Below are 21969 nucleotides of genomic sequence, written 5' to 3' on the forward strand. Positions count from 1 at the left end.
TGAAAAATAATTTCAATAAAGAAACAAAAAACAACAATATAAAGCAATATATTAATGCATACTAGCTGCACGCCAGACGTTGCCTGGTCGTACAATAACTCATAAACATGATATTTTAATTTATATAGATTGCGTATTTATTATTACTAGCGGGACCTGAGGAAATTCCACAGGGGACTCATATGTAATATACTGATGTTGGTATTCTATATATGTTCAGTATAAATGGAGACGCTATGATATTATTGTAGTTATTTTTTTGTTTGTTTATTTTTGTTAAAACTGCTAAAGTATCTATCTAAGCTAGCACGAAATCCTGACAAAGCCCGGTCGTAAAGTACGCTTAAATATATTTAAATTCTTGCAGATTTTGTATATATTATTATAGAGTTAATGTTCTATCGATTTTTTATATATTATAAAGTTGCGATTAATATATATATATATATATATATATGCACATGACTTGGCTCCATTAGCTTGAATCGAAACCAAAATAATTTATGAAATTATATATATATATATATATTTGAGTTCCTGCAGCCATAGCCAAAATCTATGAAAGAGTTCTTGATAAAATTCTTTATAAAAAAAAAAATAGATGACTTAAGTGCCATCAGCTATAATCAAAACCAAACCCCAAAATGAAGAATTCTTGGTAAAATTATTTATGACATGAATGGAAGTACATAACAATTAAACGATCCAGATGTAAGCGTGACACAGAAAATAACACACGCGCTATCGTATTAATATATAGATAAATTTACTCGTTAATAAAGAGATTGCAGATTAAATTTATACGCATTGGTATATATATCTTTGTATTGAAGATTTTACTTTCTCTCTTCTATAGAAGCTCCACCTCGATTGCTGAGCTTTGCAGTATCCTAATAAGTCTCCTTTTAAATAATTTCTAATTCGTTGTGGCTTCGCGTATATATATATATATATATATATATATATATATATATATATATATATATATATATATATATATATAGGGAGAGAGAGAGAGAGAGAGAGAGAGAAAGAAATTGTAGTTTAATGTCGGCATACATCCAAATATATATTTAATGATACATTCATAATAGATGATTTCATTAGAATAAAGATTGTTTCAAATATATAATCTTATGAAAAAATGTTTCTGATTTTTACCATACTAGTTTATTTAAATATGGCATTTGTGATGTATTAAACTGAATCTAAATTATATAATTGTTTATGAAGAGATATCTTGCAATATTTATTTATTTCTTAATAAGATGCGTTTCTTATTCGTTTCTCGCTTAGAAAGTGGTTAAATTATGCCTTTTTTAAAATTTTATTTCGCCGGTTTTGAAGCAAGCTGCCACCAGAAATTTTTTTCTAACATATTTCGTTTTTCTTTTTATTTGCTGTGCAAACAAATTTATGTAATTTATACAAGATTCTAAATAATTTATTCATGAGAAATAAATGGTCTTTTTTAAAGGGGGAAAAATGTTTTATGTTTATAAGTCTTCATATTCTGCTGTTAACAAACATCAAATAATTGTCTGTCTCTTTTGTCTTTTGCTTCCTGTTTTTTTTTGTTTTCTTGAGATTTTTTTTTCATTGTTTCTGAGATTCCATTCCTTAATCTTTTAATCAATGTCATTTTCCGATGTTATTTTTTTTTATTTTATTTGTTTTGTTTCTCAATCTTTGAAATCTCGGAGGAAATTCTTTTTCTCGAATTATATTCTCGTTTATCATTGCTCAAATTGATATCATATCTGATTATAATGTTTTTACTCATCGCAATGCTTTTAAAGTATTTTTTGGATTTTATCATAGTATCCATCCATAAAACATTAGGACTTTTTTTTTACCTATCAATTTTCTCTAATAATAATTTAATAGCATTTGTTTAAGATTTATCTGTTTCTTAAATTTTAATACAGATAAATAAAGAAAAGTATAACCAAATAACTAAAAACCGTACAAAAAATATAACAGGATTCATTTGCACATATGTCAAGCCTCCTAATACGAGGGTATGATGCAAAGGCAAACCTAATATTTTTTTGTAAAAATGTTAGGAAATAGGTAGAACATAAGAAAGGAATATAGTAAATCATATTGTAGACACGTTTTACCGGAAGTGAGGGTCAGCTGATCGGATCTGCGTGTGAATCACGTGATCAGGTTAGCTGGAGTCAGTGAGTTTTGGGTTTGGACGTAGAGAAGAACAGACGGCTTAACAGGTCGTCCCCTCCCCTTCACTGGGGGCTGGGGATGCTGACGTGTGTGAAAATAAGACCCTATGCAAGAAAAGACATTCCCTTTCGATTTTTCTGCGATCGACATCTGGAAGGTAAATATAAAAAAAAAACTATATAAAACCATTCATCGTCTTGGAGTGAATGAATATTCGTCCAAAACAGGTTTCCAGTCTCCCCTCTAAGAACGAGATGGTTTTCAGGTGGACAAAATCAACGACGCATGAAGAAGTTATGTCCAAAATACATGTATCAACCACACACACACACACACAACTACAGATGAACAATTAGATATGAATATATCACAAATAGACAGCAACATTTAGACGATCATACACGGTGCCCCTTTTATGATAACAATACAACAAAAATCCTGTATGGTGTTTACGCTCTTAATTGTTTTTTTTTATGAAACGAAAAGGGGCAAATATAAAATAGAATTAAAAGGTTTGCTTATAAAGATATTGCAGAATATATTCATGCTTACACACTGAAATACGGTCGAATGTAAAAACTTCTTAATACGAAGGTATAATGAAAATGGACTTACCAAACATTCTTATGTAACTGGTAAGATCGTATGACTAGAAAGAATGCAATAAAAAATTGTATGTAAGCGATAAAAATGTTTTTATATTTTTGTTTTTAAATGATATCTGAAGAATCAATTCGAGTATAAAAAAAAATGAGTACTAATAAAAGACGAGCCTTACCTTACCCTGTCTTAAAATACGCTTGAATACATTTTAATACATGCAGATTTCGTATTTATTATTACAGAGCCAATTCTCTATTAGATATTGACATGAAAGTACTGATTTAAAAATCTAAAATAAAATAATCTATATTATAAATCTCACCTGTCTGTTTAAATGTATGTATGTATGCATTGTTGCGGTATAATCACGTTGACACACCGGTTCCCGTAAGATCACCGAAGTTAAGCAACGTTGAGCCTGGTTAGTACTAGATGGGTGACCATTTGGGAATTCTAGATGCTTTCCGCTTATCTCGGCATTGTTTCCAGTCGTCCTGACCTTCCACTTGCCACTGGTATTCAACAATGTCGACTCAGGAGAGATGTGGTTGAAGATTGCGCAACTCTTGCCACAAAAAATTTCACGCGCAGGCACCCACCTTACAGTGGGTATCCATAGTCTGTCAAGATTGAAGGAAGACGTTTTTTATGTATGTATGTATGTATGCATACATGCCTAAAACTGCCAACAGAGTTGACGAGTTTTTATGAGATCGATAGCGGTTTGAAGCGCGACACTTCGGACGACAAATATTGAAAAATTGGCTAAAAACATTAATTCCTTCACCCTAAAGTGGGTACTTTTTTATAAGGAGGGGTTACTTTTTTCGCTAATATTTTCGGAAGTCATCCCCTCTTTTCGATTGAGTAGCCTTAATTTAAACCTAGGCCACATCCGGCTTGGCGATGGACGCAACGGCAAAGACGTCACATTCTTTTTTAAATTTATTTTCTTCCTTCGCGGTACAGGTTCAAGCCTACCTGCCTGCCTACTACCATTTTTTTCCTCAACACCCTCCCCCCAAACATCCGAGCAACGCCGTGCACTCAGGCTAGTTTAAAATAAAATAAAAAGAACTCGGATGCCATCAGCTAGAATCGAAATCAAACCCTTTAGCATTCTAACCACGTTCCACTGCGTTTGAGCCAATCCGACAGATAGATAAGAAAAATTAAACGATTTCTAGCAATGATTGAATTTGTGCAGGCGTAACATTATTATAAATATGTGGACAAGTTATAATGAACAGTTTGCATTTAAGAGAAAATTGTTTTTGGCTCTGCAGAACATGATTGAGTTTGGCAGAAGAAAGGGAAAAACAGTAACATTTGATGCATTTAAGTAAGAAAGTGTACTCGGAAGGCCTGTTGGAAATGTAAATATGCTAGAATGAGTACCTTTAATATGATGTTTTTATTCATGTAGATCTCGTATATATCATTATAGCCAATTCTCTTATTATATATCGTACTCAATATATAGTAGTGACTTAAAAATATAACTAGGGTGCCATCAGCTAAAATCGAAACCAAAACAATTTTATTTGTTATCATTTGAGTTATCGTAATGGATAAAGAACTAGTTCCAAATGAATTGAATTTAATGTGTTAATTTATATATTTGCACATGTATACAAATAACACGTTTAGTCGACTTACACCTGTCAAGTCCTAATTTTTTTCAATTTTGACTCCTTAGCAGCTATTTTTACCGGCCAAGATCTCAGAAAAGAATGGTCCACAAAAAATGCAATCATTTGATCAGTCTACCGCTGATCTGCGATCTTGCGTCTCGTACGAGTTGCACTTTTAAAAAAAAATAGAGAAAGACAGACACACTGATATAGTGAGTTTTATAAATTAGATTATGAAAAATGTGTGATACGATACATAGGACAGAAAAACATGAAAATAAAATAAATTTGAAGATTATACTCGAATACTGATCAGATAGTCGAATGATAAATGAGAAAATAATTTGGAAAAACAATTGCGAAAACTCCAATGGATCCTGCGAGTAGGGAAAAAAAAAACTTAGATTGGAAAATGACAGTTGTTAAATGATTCTAAAAGATTATCATTATTAAATCTGTATTGAAAATCCATCTCAGAACATTTATCCTGGGTTAAAGTGGGGAGGGAGTATTTCTACTGGTTTTTAGATTTTTACAACGATAGAGTTTCGCTGGCCACGGTTATAACTAGAGCTATGACAAGAGAATATTATTTTGATTATTTGGACTCTCGAGTATATATCAGTTAATATCGTATATGTTGTTATATAGTGATGTGATTCTCGATTGATTAACTGTGCCTAACTGTGTCGGATATATACTTGAGAGGCAAAATAATGAAAAGAACATTCTCTTGTGATAACACGTTTTTGTATTATGAATCCTCTTAAAAAAACAAAGAAAACAACTTTCCGTTCTGTTTATCTTCCTCCCCTGGTGAGAAGGTATGACACAAGGCCATGAAAATGGGATTTTAAAAGCCAATGATTTTGATGACCAAAATATACCAGGGCAGCCCAATCAGCAATCTCCAACATGGTGTCTCAGTTGATTAGTAATAAACTTCTTCTGATAGGATAAAAAGGTAGACCCTCCTCCACCAGAACTGCATGGGACCATGCCTTAGCCTGATAGTCTATACTCTACCAGTCTTATTTTAAGCATGAAATAACACTAGGCGTATATTCCTAAGAGTGACAAGCATCAAGCAAAGTTTTCAATAACAGAGCTTCTTTGCAAAAAGCTTACGCCTGAGGAAAAACATTACCATGTAACTGCTTCCACGCAGATTACAACATGTTTGTCTTTCAATTCAATGCCAACATATTCCTGTTAGAAACCGTCTTCACAGCAATCATTTTCTCAATCCTCTCATAATGGTCTTCAACTCGAACGGACAATCATACAATCTCATTGATCCTTATCCTCAAGTGGCTTTTGACCTTCATAAATAATGACCTTTAATTAAAAAAAAGGACCAGCTGGGTATGATCAAGTTGTATTTAGATTATTCGGGTTATTCTCATCTTGGATGCTATTCTCACAAAGTAATTTGCAAGGACCAGTGGCGCAATGGATATAAGTGCTAAGGAATAATCAGTTCTACGTGATAATCTTCTTGAGATTAAATGGTCGATCCTTAGGACAGGTGATATTAAGAATACAATTACGAATTACTCAAGATTGTGGAATAACATTCAATTAACCCAAATTAGGGTTCATATTCAGTTTACGGCCCAATCTCTGGCAAGTTTGTGTTTGCATCTTCCGACAGGTTATATAAGCAACCGAAGTGACTATCAAATCAGCTGTCAGATAAGTTTCAATGAACGTGGGGAATTCATTAAATGAAGAAAAATAAAATGTACTTATGCACTGATGTTACCATGCTAAAATAGTAATGTTATACAGAAAGCCATTCTTAACATCGAGAGGGGAGGGTGTTTTGTAATTATTCTGTACTTTCATCGAACAGTTTAATAAAATAAAAAGAAGATATTGTAAAACCTTAAATTGTAAATGATATTTAAAGAAAAATCTGCGCGGTAACATAAGTGCATAAGCACCAAAAGATTTTAAACCAAAAATGACTAAACATGTTATATCAACATGAAACTCCATACTTTTCTGCATGCTAAGAATGGCTTTACATTTAGAAATCCATTCTTAGCATGGGGAAGGTGAGATGCCTCGTTTTGAATTAATTGTTTAGCAGTCTTTGTTCAGCCATCTTCTATTTGCTTACATAACCTGCCAGAAGATGCTGATGCAAAATTGGGTCATGAACTGGAAAAGTACCCCGATTATTAATCCTCATTTAAAAGCATTTAAAAAATATAGGGAGGATCAAGTTCCTAAGTCTAAAATTTGAAGTTGTTCAAATGATAAGCTACCCGCTTTGCACCAGGTGTGCTTTCCATGCTTTTTTGAATCCGATCTCACAGAGAAGTCAACCAAACTTTTTCTCAAATTTAAAGCGCCAGTAGGGCAGTCAGTTAAACAAGCAGGCATTTATCTTGGCGAATAATTTGCCTGTTAATGGGGGAATTATTTACTGTAAGTGAATCGAGTTTGCCTCACAGTTGACCTACTTATAGGGGAATTTTGCAGGGTTGGATTAGTTTGTTTTATTCCATTCAAAATATTTACTATTTTCAATTTTTGTACTAAAATGAAAAACAAAACTTGTCATTTCATATCGTTTATTGTCCTTCGTACACTCATACGTATTTAATTATAACCAAAATGTGGCAAAAGGTACCAAGATTTAACAGAAAACTATGAAACTTAAAAGTAATAATCAGTGCAACCCAAAAATTGCATTTATCAATCACGTTGAGTAATTTGACAAATTAATTATATAAAAAAATTTATAAATCAAAATATTCACCAAACCGGAAGTGATGTAGGTTTAAATCAAGGCTAGACAATCGAAAAGAGGTGATCACTTTTGGAAAATATCAGTGAAAAAAGCGAACCCCTCCTGTAGAAAAAGTGGCTAGTTGACGGTGAAGAAATTAATGTGTTTGGCCAATTTTTTATATTTGTCGTCCAAAGGGTCGAGCTTCAAAATGATACAGATCTCGTGAAAATCTTCGCCTCTGTCAAAAGATTTTGCGAGACATACATACATACATACATACATACATTTAAACAGATAGGTGACATTTATATTATAGATAATTGTAGATATTGTTGAAACAACAAAGACTTTGTAATTTGTGTTGGTTGAAGCATTAGCTGGAGATATGCAAGGGGATAGTCACACCTCGGAGAAGTCGTTTGCTTTGTACATCTATAAGTATTTAATTACAATCAGAATGTGACAAAAGGTACCAAGGCTTAAAAAAACCTAAATAAGTTATAATTAGGGCAACCCACAAAATGCATTTATTAATCAGGTTGAGTAATTTGACCAAGTAATTATATAAAAAAAATTCATAAATCAAAATATTTAAATTTCACGTTATAAGAACATTAAATGGGCATTAATTGCAATTTTTAAATTGCAATTAATGCCCATTATAAAAAAATAAACGAAATGAAACAAAACTTTACTAAAACGAGACAAACAAAAATGTTGTAAACTTTTACTAAAACGAGATAAAATGAAAAATTTTTGCTATGTAAGTTTAGATCCTCTCTTTGACTTTCCTGGCTACGCTCTTGCTTTGCACACCTCTTTTGCCAAAATAGTGCTGGATATATATTCCTTGGACTCTTCCTCCGCTTGTAAAAATGAAATTTATAGAATTAAGAAGTCTTAAACGAAAAGATGTAGTTAAGGGAAAATAAGACATTTTCTCAATTATCATTTCTGATATCTTTTGGGATTTTTGTTTGTTTTTAATTGAAAAATCTTTTTTTATTCTATTTTCATTCGAAAATTTTAAAATCAATTCCTCAGCTTATTAATTTTTCTCATCACCAATTTTTCTCTAATTCTTTTATGATCATTTAATCATAGCTAGCAGGTTTACTCGACGTTGGGAGCATGGATGACAAAATAGTTAAGGTTTGTCACACCTTTCTATTAAAACTACCCTCTATCTTTCCTTGTCCACTTCTCTCTCTCTCTCATATATATATATATATATATATATATATATATATATATATATATATATGAATCACTCTCCTGTGAAAAAAAAAATCATATTTAGGAAAAATCCTAAAGATTACATTTTGTATAATTTTTTTGGCAAGGAATGACACCTCGAAGATTTCAGTTCTGAATATTGGAGAATCCCGAGTCAGTCCCGGAAATTTGAAAGTCATTTTTTTGGTTGGTTGTTTTTTGTTTTACGGCATATCAAACCTTTTCAGGTTATTTAATGCCGAATTCAGTGAGTTTGAAGAACAATTTTTTTAATAGAATATATTTTTTTCAAGTCATTTTCTTTAACCCATAGTGATAGTACCCTAACAGGTATTACCAATCCGGTTAGAGTGGACATGGGATTAATAGCAATTAAAGGGTGGCTCCACACTCCCCAATTCCCGCAAACTGAGGCCACACCATCACATATAGTCCAGGACCCCATTTATTTGGAGAAGCTGTTTTTTGGGGAGAGGGGGGGGCAGCTTTCAAATCGTAAAATAGCTAAAACAAAACAAAAAAAGAGCCAGAAAGGTCTTGGTCCAGCCTCGATAATCGGTCAAAAATCGAACATTAAATAAAACATATCCAACAAATGTCACTAATCCTAAAAACATGATCTATCAGCATGTTTCGTTTTCAATTTTTGAGTGATTATTAAGACAACTATGACTCGACTGAAACCACCATTTTGCTTTTCATTCTAACTCGGCAATATATACACTACCTTTACTTCTAAGTAAAAATAAAAGAAACCGTTTAAAATAAGTTAAAACACAACAAACTTATTCTAGATAGGTAGAAGAGTAACTTAGCTTGCCTTTGGTAACATTTATTTGTTGTGCATGGATTTTGCACCCTTTTGTTTGCTTTGTTGGCTATTCTGTAAAATCATCGAAAATCCTCTGGGTGGCCATTTTTTACTAGTGACTATTTTCCTCTAAATCCTTCGCCCGGCAATATCAAATTAAGATTTATTTAACCCTCGTTCAGTCGTGAATAACGGAATATAACGGCATGAATATAGTGGGAATTGATTCAAACAAGGCTGGTACGTATTAGTTGATTATCTGGGTAGATGCCAGATACCTCCAGATTGCGACCGTCCATTGCTTACATTCAGTATACCATCTCTCTCAGAGAGTGGAGGATTTCGTTTGTTGTCATTGTCATTAACAAACCTTTTTCAAACTATGAATACTAATTGGGTCTTTATCCGGTTAAAATAGTTTTTAAGGGGTCAAAAATGGGTCAAATTAAATAAAAATCGTTATACATTTTGTATATTCATCTGAGTTTATCTTTAATTTTTAATCAGTTCATAATCATGTCACGTTGGTACAGTGGTAACGTCACCAGCTACAGTTTTGCTTTCGGTTTCGATTCTAGCTAATGGCACCCAAATACATTTTTTTTTCTTTTGAAATCACGACTCTATAATAATATATGCGAAAAGTGGACGAATTAAAATATCATATGTAAGTGTATTTTTCGTCCTGGGAAAGCCCTCATCCCCGCTAGTTAGTTTTTAATTATTTATATCATAATTCAGGTCATAAAGGGTTAAAATAATAATAAAAAAAATGTCACAATGCAACAACCCAAGTAAAAAGGCCAGTAGTAGATGGCCACGTCTACCGCCTGGATGTTCATCTAAAACAACTTTAAAGTTGCATATGGTAGACATCGTCACTATTTTCTCCGAGAACTTGTTCCATGAAGCAGAAACGCAGACAGAGAATACTGCCTTTCTTTTGAGGAGATGAAAGCGCTTATGGTAGATCTTTTGCTGCATCATGTGAAGATGAGGACTTAGCACGTAATCTAGTAAATAAGCTAGCATGTATTATATAAAAGGGCAGTTGCGTGTATTTCAATCTAAAACTCTAACACGAACATCCACAAAGTTGGTATTTTCTAGATCGGCATTGCACCAGTTGAATAATATCTAAAATTTATTAAAAAAAAATGATTATCCATTCCTTGACCATAAACTGGTGCAGATTTCGTCGGTGAGGGAAGGGGGGAGCTGTGTTTCCTCCATTTGATATACGAACTAAAAAGAAATAATTCTGACGTTTTCCACGAAGTTATTTCTTAAGTCATCCAAAATGCGTGTGCATACCCAGAAGGGGAGAGAGAAGAATAAGCTGAGTGGAGAAGAAAAAGAGGATGGGGAGAAGGAGAAGGGAAACCGGGGAGAGAGGTTTTTTAATAGAAATATATTACACTGTTGCTTTGAACAATGCTGGGTAGCCTTGCTAGTGTACATAAACGGAAGCTGTACCAAGCCAAGTTGACAGCTAAAACCAACACACTCTCTCTGCAAAGCTTTCTGACTCAGTCCCGGAAATTGCTGAAGCGATTTGAAAGACTTTTTTTTTTAGTATTTTTTTTCTTTTTCAATTTTCTATTTTCTATTTTCTATTTTGAGAGACAAAAACCATTTTTAAAGATTAACCGAGCACATGCTTAGCGTTGTCTGCCCGTTTTAGATTTTCTTTGTGGATTTAAAGTCGTTAATTGCTTTGGTTGTTTATGTGACGTTTTCTTTTTTTTCTGGGGAGCGGGACCATCCTGACTCGAAAATGATTCCACAAGAATTGGAATCCTCTAGATGCCTAAGAAGTGGCACAGACGCGCATATGCAAATGCATATGAAATGCGAAATAACGTCACTGTAAAGAAAAAGAATATAAAAACGAGAGAGCACATTTGAGAAGACGATCCCGTGAGAGACGTCACAAATGAGAACTCAAACGCGGCTGAAGATTGAGAAAATAAATCTTGTTGCACGAAAAGGTTACTTCAAGTTATTCTTTGTCTTGGTTTCCTTTGCGACGTAGACTGCATACAACGTGTGGGTCTTGTGTGTAAATGTGTGTTCTATGTTACAGGAGTATATATATATATATATATATATTTTTTTAGTCCTTCACCCAGTAATATACCTGCACCCGGGAAATGCCAGATAAATTACCTTGTACATGATATAAAATCAAGCAACACCACCCCTTTAATATATTTTAAAGCTTTCTTGTAATCTTAATATGACATAATCAGATCAGAAAGATATAAATCTTCCACTGCATTTTTCTGACTAAATTACCTGCTCTGCCATTTATCAAATTCTTCAGCTATTTCTTTATTCAATTTGTTTCCTAGAATTTATTACCCCCCCTCTTTTCTACGCTAGTCTTTCTTTTATTGCGGTGTATATTTTTTATCATTCCATTTTTTCTCGCCTGTTTTCTGTTTGGAAAACGCAAAATGCTTCTGTTCTCGCTCTTCTACATATTTTACGAGTGCTTATCCAATTTTACTTCAATATTAAAAACAAGAAGAAAAAAACAGATTTTCACAGCGAAATGCCTCGTCCGCCATTTTCTGCTTACATTAAGATCAATAGCCAAAGAACATAATCCAAACACAATGCTTATCTAATATTGTTTCCAAAAGTTTATGTACTTAATAGTTGGGTTTTAAAAATACCATAATTGACACACATTCATCGAGAGAAATGTCTCGTCCACCATTTTCTGCTTGTTATTTTAGACACTGAAGGCAATGATGGGTGGCCTAAGAAATTATCAATTATTATTGAAAACTAGATGGCGAATGTGAAAAATGCAAGAAGAGAAAAAATTTGTGACTAGAAAAATGTTTGGATAGCAAGAAGAGTGTTAACTGTGGAATTTTAACATAAACCGAGCAGTTAATTTATTTATTGCCGACTATTATCCTCATCTTTCTTAGCTGTTGTTTCACGACGTTTCGGCCGACTGTTCCTCTGGCCTTCGTCAGATGGTAACCTCCACGGCATACGAACTCCAAATCTCCTAATAGCATCCTCAGCAATTACTGCCTTCTCATCTCACGACGTTTTGGCCAAGAAACCCCTTGGTCGCCTTTGGGTAGGATTGAAACTGCTATCTTTAGACAATTCTCACGTGGAACCATAGAGATTCAATGTCTCTTACCACTGCGCCACGGGCCCCGAAGGGCGACCAAGATTGTGTTTTTTTTTTGTCTTATAAATCCACGTTTATTTATTATCGAATGGTATATATATTATTTAATTGTAATCCATTATGGAGATGAGTATTATTTATTAATTCATAAATTAATAAATAATACTGATCTTAATAATAAATTCCAATTAAAGAATATATATACCATTCGGTACGGACCTAAGCATGGAAGATCATATAATAAATAAACATGTATTTATAAGAGCAAAAAATCCAACAGTGGTACAGTGGATAGAGACGTTCCAGGTGAGAATTATTTGAAGATAGCGGTTTCAATCCTACCCAAAGCCGGCCAGAGGCTTACTTGACCCAAAAGTAGTGAGACGATAACAACTATGGAAGGCAGTGATTGCTAAGGATGCAGTTAGGAGATTCGGAGCCTTGATAAGTGGTGATGCTTATGTAAAAAAAAACAAAAAAAAACAAAGTTTTGTTCATTTCCTTGGGATAAATCTAAATTCGCAGACAAAACCTAAACAAGGTATGTTTCCCTTTTGGTCGGATTTTAAACCCCACAGAACTGTATTATCTATGTTTATTATATGTCTTTTTAAACACGCGTTATACACGCATCAACTTGAAGATCACAAAACAGAAAAACATTATGAACTAGAAATGATCATCGACGTATCTAAACACTTACATATATGCACAACCAACTGTTTTTTTTGTTTTTTTCTTTTTTTTACAGGGAAGTCACCACTTATCAAGGCCCGGAAGCCACTCGGGGATAAGGGTTATTGTGCGTACAGTACGTTAGTGTTGGAGATTTGATAAAGTGTCTTACTTAAGGGGGCGGTTCATCAGGAGTTTATGTTGGACTTGAAGACATCCAGGTTGTATTCAGGTCGGAAACAGGCAACCGGAACAGAGTTTCACAGGCGTGCACTTCTAAGAAAGAAGTTTTGTTCATGGAATCTACGTTTTGATTTTGACACAGATAAGGAGTGGGGAAATGTTTTACAGTGGTTTCAGCTAGGCGGGTATTTATTGTGAAAGATTGGCGAGGGGGGGGGGCCAGAGATTGGAGTTCAGATGAGCACCTGCCATGGTAGTAATGATAAATTAAAAACGGGCTCGCAACGTCTCTCCTGTGGGAGAGAGGTTGCAGGGAAGGGAAAAGGGTATCACCCAATAGGCCATAAAGCCTATTTTGTACTCTGTCAAGGCAGGATAAGCTGTTTTTAGCAGCTCCTGCCCAGATGTGGCAGCAATACTCCATCCTTGGGCGTACTTGGCTTTTATACAGATAGAGAATTACATCAGGGGTGAGATATCTTCTGGAGCGGTAGAAGGATCCTATCATTTTTCCGGCGACCGTGGCAACTGACTTGATGTACGTGTTCCATTTCAGGTCATGAGTAAAGGTCAAGCCCAGAAGCTTATCAAAACATGGAGCTTTCCCTAGACGAGAGCCACCCATTTCAATTGATGCCAGATGGGGATCAGAGCGTTGATGATGTAAAGATAGGAGCTTGGTTTTAGATGCATTAAAAGTAATCAGCCATCTCCTCCCCCACTGTACCACGCGCTCAAGATCAGAGGAGAGAGAATCAGAGAGAACTTTGTCATTTACAGCCTTTGATGTGTTGCCATAGATGGTCGTGTAATCAGCATAGATGTCAACGAATGATTTAAGTATGTGTTTAGGGAGATCATTGATGTATATCAGGAAGAGAGTTGGGCCTAGGATGGACCCCTGAAGGACTCCAGCATTAATATTGAGAGCCTCTGATTTCTGCCTATCAACCACTACTCTTATGAGCCTATTAGAGAGAAATGATTTAATGATAGAGAAATTTCCAGTTATACCGTAGCTGGAAATCTTGTGAAGTAGGCCCTTATGCCATACCTTATCGAAGGCCTTTGATATGTCAAGAGTAATTGCCCTAGAGAGGAAGCCTTTGTTAAGAAATTCGTTAATCCTATAGAATATAACAGTTAGGACATCTGCTGTAGATCTAGCAGAACAGAAACCATATTGCATGTCACTAAGAAGGTTATTTTTGCTGAGGTGGTTGACTACTTCTCTATTTAATATGGATTCCAGCAGCTTACTCATGACACACAGGAGACTTTTTGGTCTGTACTGAGAGGGAGATGACTTATCACCTGAATTTTTAAATACAGGGTATACTGATGAGGTTTCCCAGGGTGTTGGGAAGCACTTCTCTTTAAGGCATAGCTTAAAGAGTTTTGTAAGTATGGGGGCAAGTTCTAGTTGAAGCTTTTTCAGCACAATGATTGGAATGCCGTCAGGGCCAGTTGCTTTACTGGAATCAAGGTTCTTGATTAGCTTGGCAACATCACACACAGATATTTGTATGTTGCAGAGCGTGTTGTCCCTTATAGGAGGAAATACGGGGAGTTGATGGCCTTCGTTGCATAGGGTAGAATTAGCTGCAAAGTTCTTGGCAAATAGTTTGGCCTTATCTGATGCTGACGAGATGACCTCAGGTCCATTGATGATGGTTAGGATAGAACACACGCTTCTGTTAAGAATCCTGTTTGCTATTTGCCAAAACTGGTGGGAACCAAGCTGCTGCTCAGCTACTTTGGATTTAACGGACTGAGCATATACATCTCTTCCATTTTTTATTACTCTTTTGAAGTGGTTGCTGGCAGTCCTGAAGGCAGCTTTAGTCTCAGTGCATCTATTACGTTGGTAGCTATGGAAAAAGTGATTTCCGTGCGCGATGGCAGCAGCACATTCAGGGGAGAACCATGGTTGGCTGTTAGGTTTTTGTTGGAATTTTTTGGATGGTATGAATCGGTCTATGCCTACAATTAGCCATTCGATCAGGTCTGATACTATGGAGGACACATCCTTTTTAAACATGGAATGCAGTGGTAGATTGGATGTATGTGTACGGAAGCTATCCCAGTCAGCGGTAGAGTATCGATATACAGTACGGTAGAAAGGTACATCTCCAGACTTATTGCATTTCGTTTTTATCTTAACTGATACAACCGCATGGTCGGAAGATCCCAGAGGAGACAGAATGGAACTCGATGCAACGAACATTACTAGACGATCACAGATACACGATATACATATATATATATATGAAATTGGTATTTTTTAAATGAAACGGAGACACTTTGCTTTCTGGTTCTTTTTTTAATTTTTCGATTTTCTGTATAATATATTTTTATATCAAAATCAAAAATATTAATAAAAGTTCAATAGTGGTCGCTGTCACGAACGCTTTCGATTCGTCCCCGAATCATCTTCAGGTGTTGAAGTAAAAGGGCGAAGGAGCGAAAATGAGAATGAAAAGTGAAAACTAAAATATACAGTAAACGGCGTTAGGTGATGACAAGTTTAAAAATATAAAGTCGATGAGAAGTCGATTAAAAATATAGGTCGATAAAAATTTGAGTATTAAAATCAGCAATATATATATATATATATATATATATATATATTGTTTTGTTTTTCGGTGGGAAGATAGCCAAAAAAATCGAAAATAATTGAATTTCAACAAGGGTCGTTGATAGTGCTCAATCATAATAGAGCAAGTTATATATATATATATATATATATATATATATATATATATTATGTAAATACAGTCATATCTTGCTACGATGTGCAGACCGTTTCAATCATATTAGATATCATCAGGCAAGAAAAATTAAGGTACAAAAATTGAAAAGATTCAACACCTTTTCAAATTTGGAGGGGAGAAAATTCGCCATGAGTGACGATGGCCGAAATTAAAGTTCTTATCTCTGTGTTCCGGTCCCTGGCAATATGAGCATTGAGCCACTGCCTTTATTGGTTGCTCATTTGCAATGGTGTTAGTGTCCTGTGATGTTTTTGTTATATCTATATTATGTTTCGTTTGTTTTTTCATAGTTAATCCGTACGTTACGACTTTAAAAATAGTAAAATACATTTTTTGAAGGCCAAACTGCTTTTTAAAAAGGCCAAATCCGGGAAATACAGCCTCAAAAAAGCTACTCTTGCTACCCTGGACTTGAATAAGAGGATGACCTCCCTTTAATGTAGCATAGTCTACGAATCTTCATTATAATATATAGTCATTGTTGTAATTGTGCAAGACAGGAAATTGTAGTGATTCCATTGTGTAGCGGTTCTTCATTGAAGAAATAAGTCAATAAAACGTTACGTAAAAGGGAACATTCGAAAGTAACAGGGCAAAAAAAAAGAATATTGCCTGCCAAGAGGCGCTGGACTAAAGGAGTAAATTAAAGATTGTTTCCTACAATGTAATATTATATGCATTGAACTATGTAGCACAATATTATTTTCTGTGTATTTCTTAGTACTTATTAATGTATCTCATTTGGGTATTTCTGTATATAGCATATAATGGATACTATTTTCATAGGAATATTAGTAAACTCATATTTGTTGCGCGTTATTCGTCTTTCAGTCAAAAAGGAAAAACTAAAGTTTTTACACTATCTAGAAAAATATTAGCTTTATTATGAAAACATATTTGTTGATGAAGTGCACTTCTAATTCCGTTGAATTTCCATGGACTTTGCTAGTATATATTAATATGTATTAAGGTTTTGTAAGATTATGTGAAAAATGTAATCGATACAGTAACATAGCTAACCGGCTAAATTTAATTTTCACATAAACTTTTCTACATTGCGTTTAGATCAGGAAAAATCATTTGGGGGGGGGAAAAAAAAAAAAAAAAAAAGAATTTTAATCTAAGATCAAAAATGAAACGGTTTAGTTAAAGGGTTTATTTTCTTTTCAATGTGATGAAACAGATAAGGAATAAATATTAATATATATATTTGTATTTTCCACTTTGTGATTACAGATCAAACACATTCGAAATTAAACAATTTTCTCCCGTGTTAAGAAATAAAAATAAACAAAGCTTTAATTATGTTTTCATTCGGAAAAAATAGAGAAACATTTTCTGGGTCACGTGATCTGTTGACACGGAACTTTTCATGACGTCATCGAAATGTTTGGAGTTCTTTGAAATCTTAATGGCTTCCTTTGACTGTTGTTTTTTTTTTTTTTTTTTTTTTTTCGATATTAGATTTTTTTCTTTGTTTTTTTTTAATTTTTTTTTTTTCTTCGGGTGGATCCAAAACATAAAACGGTGCTTCCTAACCTTCAGCCTAGGATCAAATTTAAGTATCAGTTTATTAACTCCCCTTTTAATCTCAATGAAATTATATATATATATATATATATATATATATATATATATATATATATAATACTAGCAGGGATACTTGGCGTTGCCTGGTTCCACATGAAGTTCCGTTTGGATACACCTCTATACTAAGGACATTGAACACTTTTTCATTACTATATGTCAATTTCATCGTGGGCAAAATTGATACTCCCCCAACAATTTCAAAAATAGAAGATACGCTATTCTTAGGATACTGGTCACTTTCTGATGCGTATAGACCAGTTTAAAGGAATTTCCGTAATGCTGCCCCAGTTTAGAAAAATTTGTGTACAAGGGTTTCGCACCGGTTGTCTTACTTTACAATCCAGAAACTTCAGTATTTTATAAAAATTAAAAAATAAAACTGAACATAATCCAATTTTATAAATACAAAATAGAATTAAAAAACCAAAATGAACGTTTTTTTATGCTTTACAATTGCTTATATATTACTAGGATAGGACAACAACATTATGTTCCTTGTTTTGACTCTCGAGTATATATCCTTTAATATCTTATGTTTTTATATAGAGTGATGGGGTTCTCGGTTAATGTCTTATGTTTTGATAAACTGTATCGGATATATACTCGAGAGACAATGAAAAGAATGTGGTGTTTTCATAGCCCTACTTATTACTTATAGGATTACTAAAAGAACAAAAATGACCCGTGTTTGGCGCGAACCTCAGAATCTAAGCCCGTAAATGAATACTTTATCCATTAATCCAAAATACGACCGACGTTATGACATTGCAAATTCATCGCATTCAAATGCAAGTAGGAATAACAGATTTAACGCATGCGTAGATTGTAATTGAAAAAAAAAAAAAAAGAAACTGAGTGAAGAGTTGACATTGATGTTTTAAATTGACGAATATCGTGTTGCACACAAGAAAAACAAATTTGCGCCCCCCCCCACTGACGCGGCAAAAAAATAACTCCGTCTGAGCACAGCAGCCTTCTCTTTCCTTTTCTCTTCTTCACAAAATCACTATTACGTTCCGTCGCTTTCGAAAAAAAAAAAAAAAAAACCCTATACGAGACTTTGAATCGCGACAGTACCACAATTTGCATATATCTCTTTTCTTTGTACTGGACGGATTCCGGGTTCGAATGACGATGGTTCTTGTGCACATTCTATTTTCTAACCTCAGTAGGACCAATGAAGTGTTGTTCTCTTCCGCTACACCGAGTTAAAGTTCCGCAATGAATTATCAAGCAGTTATGACGAAAAAAAAAGTGATTTTACGTAACCCTCAAAATAAGGAAAATACCTTCACCTCAACTAAATAAAATTTGAAATCTATTTGAAGATATCCTGAATATTAAAGTTTACATGATTACATTGTTGTATTTTATTATTGTTTTATATAACATATGGTAGTTCATCTTGTATATAACTTATCGCCCTATTTTTTTTTTTTTCAGAACCTCAGTTTGTAGCTTCTTTTGATGCCGGGGAACAAGTCCTCTTCTTCCTCAGGGAATTAGCTGTTGAGTACAGCAATTGCGGAAAGAAAATATATTCACGAGTTGCCCGCGTTTTTGCAAGGTAAGTTTCAAATTATAACTCTTAATCATCTGTATAATAAAAAATGAACGTACGTGTGTCCGGTCCGATTCGCGGAAAAAAAAAGAGTACGACAGAGTACGAACAACTCCTGCTACTTCTTTTGAAGTTTGGTACAAGACAACAATACAGTATTTCGTTTTTTAAGCTGTTGGTATTCCGAATACTCGATATTACTCCCCCCCATTGGATTTGTTTGTAAAATGAATTTACGTAAGTTGTCGTACACGTATGTTTAACTAGCAGAACCCGTTACCTGGCATTGCCCGGTTGACCCAGGTTCTCCCCTCAGATTAAAGTACGGTTGTTGTTGTTCGCTAATTCCCAACCTCATCATGTTAAGAACGGATTTCGGAATAGACACCCCAACCTGCCCATGTTAATACTCAATATTGAATGAATTGACCTTTTTATCTCATTGGAAATTGTGCTTGTGTGTAAGAGAGATAGAGAATTAGGGTGCTATGATTTGAAAATGGAAATAGCATTTTTATAATGAATTAGTATTTTGTTTTTTAAAAAGTTGAATTAAAATGTTATTTACTTGGAATAAGTAATTTTTTTAATGCTCGAAATCTATGGCATTTCTCTGTGTGTATTTGTGTGTATGAGAGAAAGAAATAACGTGAGAATGAAAGAGAATGAAGGGAGAGAGAACGTAAGAGTGAAAATGAGAAGAGATAGGCATGAGAAAGGGAGCATAAGAGAAAGAAAGTGCACAAGAGAAAGAGAGCAACAGTAGCTTTGTCTTTTTTCTTATCGCTCAGTTTCATTTCGATAATTCCAAGTAGTGAAAGGGATCAAACTGCGAAGCGATGGCGAACGAGACAAGTTAGCAAACAATAATATGCAACGCTTATCATTTCATACTTTAAAAAATGAAAAACTTATGCGTTCGACAATAAAAGACAGCTCGTCTGGTTTATTGTTTCTTTGCATTTAATTCCGGATAACAGAAATGAAAGGCAAGGCTGGTAATCTCGCATAAACAATTCGAAGTCAAACGATTAGACTCAACAAATAATTGAATTTATTTTGAAAATAAAGCAGTCAGAACTGCATGAAATAACCATTACAATATAAAACATAAAATAATTTTTTTAAAAATGTAATTTAATATAAGTTTCATTTTTAAAGACGTATTGTTTTTCGCTTTCAACAATAGAACGTATTTAGATTACAGTTCTATTGTGATTCAGCAAAGAATCACAAAAGTGCAGCTGTTAATATTCTGGAATTCTCGTAAACCAAATTATCAAACCCATAAGTTTTCTTTATATATTTACTAGCTGGCATCCCGACGTTGCCCGTTCGTACAATATGTTTAAACAATGTATTTTAATTTATGCAGATTGCGTGTGTATTATTACTAGGGCTATGACAACAGCATATTCTTTCATTCTTTTAATCGGGGTTTGTATATTGAATGTAAATTGAAGTATAAACCGACAGAAACAATATAATTTAATAACACAAGCATAACATATAATAATATGGTGTCTATTAAAAGCGGACCAGAATACTTAAATACATAATTAACCTGGTACACATACTAATCACGCTGCAATTTTCTATTGCCACAGTTTTATGTTTTTAATTTATCAAGTCTGGTTAATAAGTGTTTGAATTGAGCCTAATACGAAATGGAGCCTGTTGAGTGTCAAGCAGTGATCCGGTTTTGTATTTGAAATAACGCACACCACGAGAGACATTATGTATGGTTATGATAATTAGTCATATGCCTTTATAAAACCTTAACTTAAACACAAGTAAACATCGATATAAACAGCTTCAAAACATGCTCGCTTCCTTTCCGATTGATGAATCATCCGTTCAGTTATATAGTAATTGTTTGATGGAATCTTAGGTTACTTACACTATTCCAGAAATTAAAACGTGCAAGGTACTCTAGCAGTAATTTTGAGATATGTCAAGAAGAGGATTTAAAGTTTTCAAAGAACTGATTTCTAGGGCTATGACAAGAGAATATTTTTTATAAATTTTGACTCTCGAGTATATATTAGTTAATAGCTTATTTGTTTTTTTAGATAGAGCGATAGGGTTCTCATTTGATTAACTGTGTCTGTGTTGGATATACACTCGAGAGTCAAAACAATGATATGAATATTCTCTTGTCATAGCTCTAATTATTATAGAATCAATCTTCTATTGATTATTATATATTACGAAAAATAATTTGCCCGGTGGACTAATTCCCCCTCCCACGAAAATAACGTCATAATAATGATAATGTCGTTCATCAACGTGGTGCCCCGAGAGAAAGCTTCACATGCCTCTCCGCAGTGTCCACAATAAATTCTAGTCTACATTGCACTGTAGAGAACCTACCGTTGATTTTATAAAATTATTTTTTTATATATAATGACTTGAACTTAAGTTTCAAATGCAAAAGTCAGCTATCACGCTTCAATTATGCTCTAAACAGAAACATTCATTTTGAACGCGCCTCTGTCATATCAAAGAACCTGATGTTGATTTTATATTTCGGGCCTTTCAGCTTGTGTGATAATAAAACTTCTCAAATACACGTGTGATGTTAGGCTGCACAAGGTGTTAACTTTGGTCAAAATCGCATGTTTCTCCTCTCATTGAATTATTCTGATTATAGATCATCGATACTTATCAAAGACATTCCGATACAAAACCTATCTAAGAATACTGCCAAACAAAGAAATTATCTTCGTGTGAAATTTCATAAAAAATTGTTCTAGTCGTTTTCGAGTCCATGGGGATTGAACTCTCTCACACAGACACAAAATTCATTCAAAGT

The 21969-nt window shown here is 34.0% G+C and overlaps 1 protein-coding gene across 1 annotated transcript in view; it reads left to right on the plus strand.

The window, feature by feature from the left end:
* The window catches only part of LOC145291948 (semaphorin-2A-like), a 1232857-nt gene extending 1213666 nt beyond the window's left edge, over nt 1-19191 (plus strand). The window contains exon 9 of the mRNA XM_080137876.1: nt 19037-19191. Coding sequence (XP_079994002.1) covers nt 19037-19164 — 128 coding nt within the window. The 3' untranslated portion in view covers nt 19165-19191. The remainder of the gene's footprint in view (nt 1-19036) is intronic.
* Nucleotides 19192-21969: the final 2778 nt, after the last annotated feature.

Source organism: Euprymna scolopes, chromosome 13 (assembly GCF_053919585.1).
Source record: "Euprymna scolopes isolate OS-2025 chromosome 13, ASM5391958v1, whole genome shotgun sequence".
NCBI classification, from domain to species: domain Eukaryota; kingdom Metazoa; phylum Mollusca; class Cephalopoda; order Sepiida; family Sepiolidae; genus Euprymna; species Euprymna scolopes.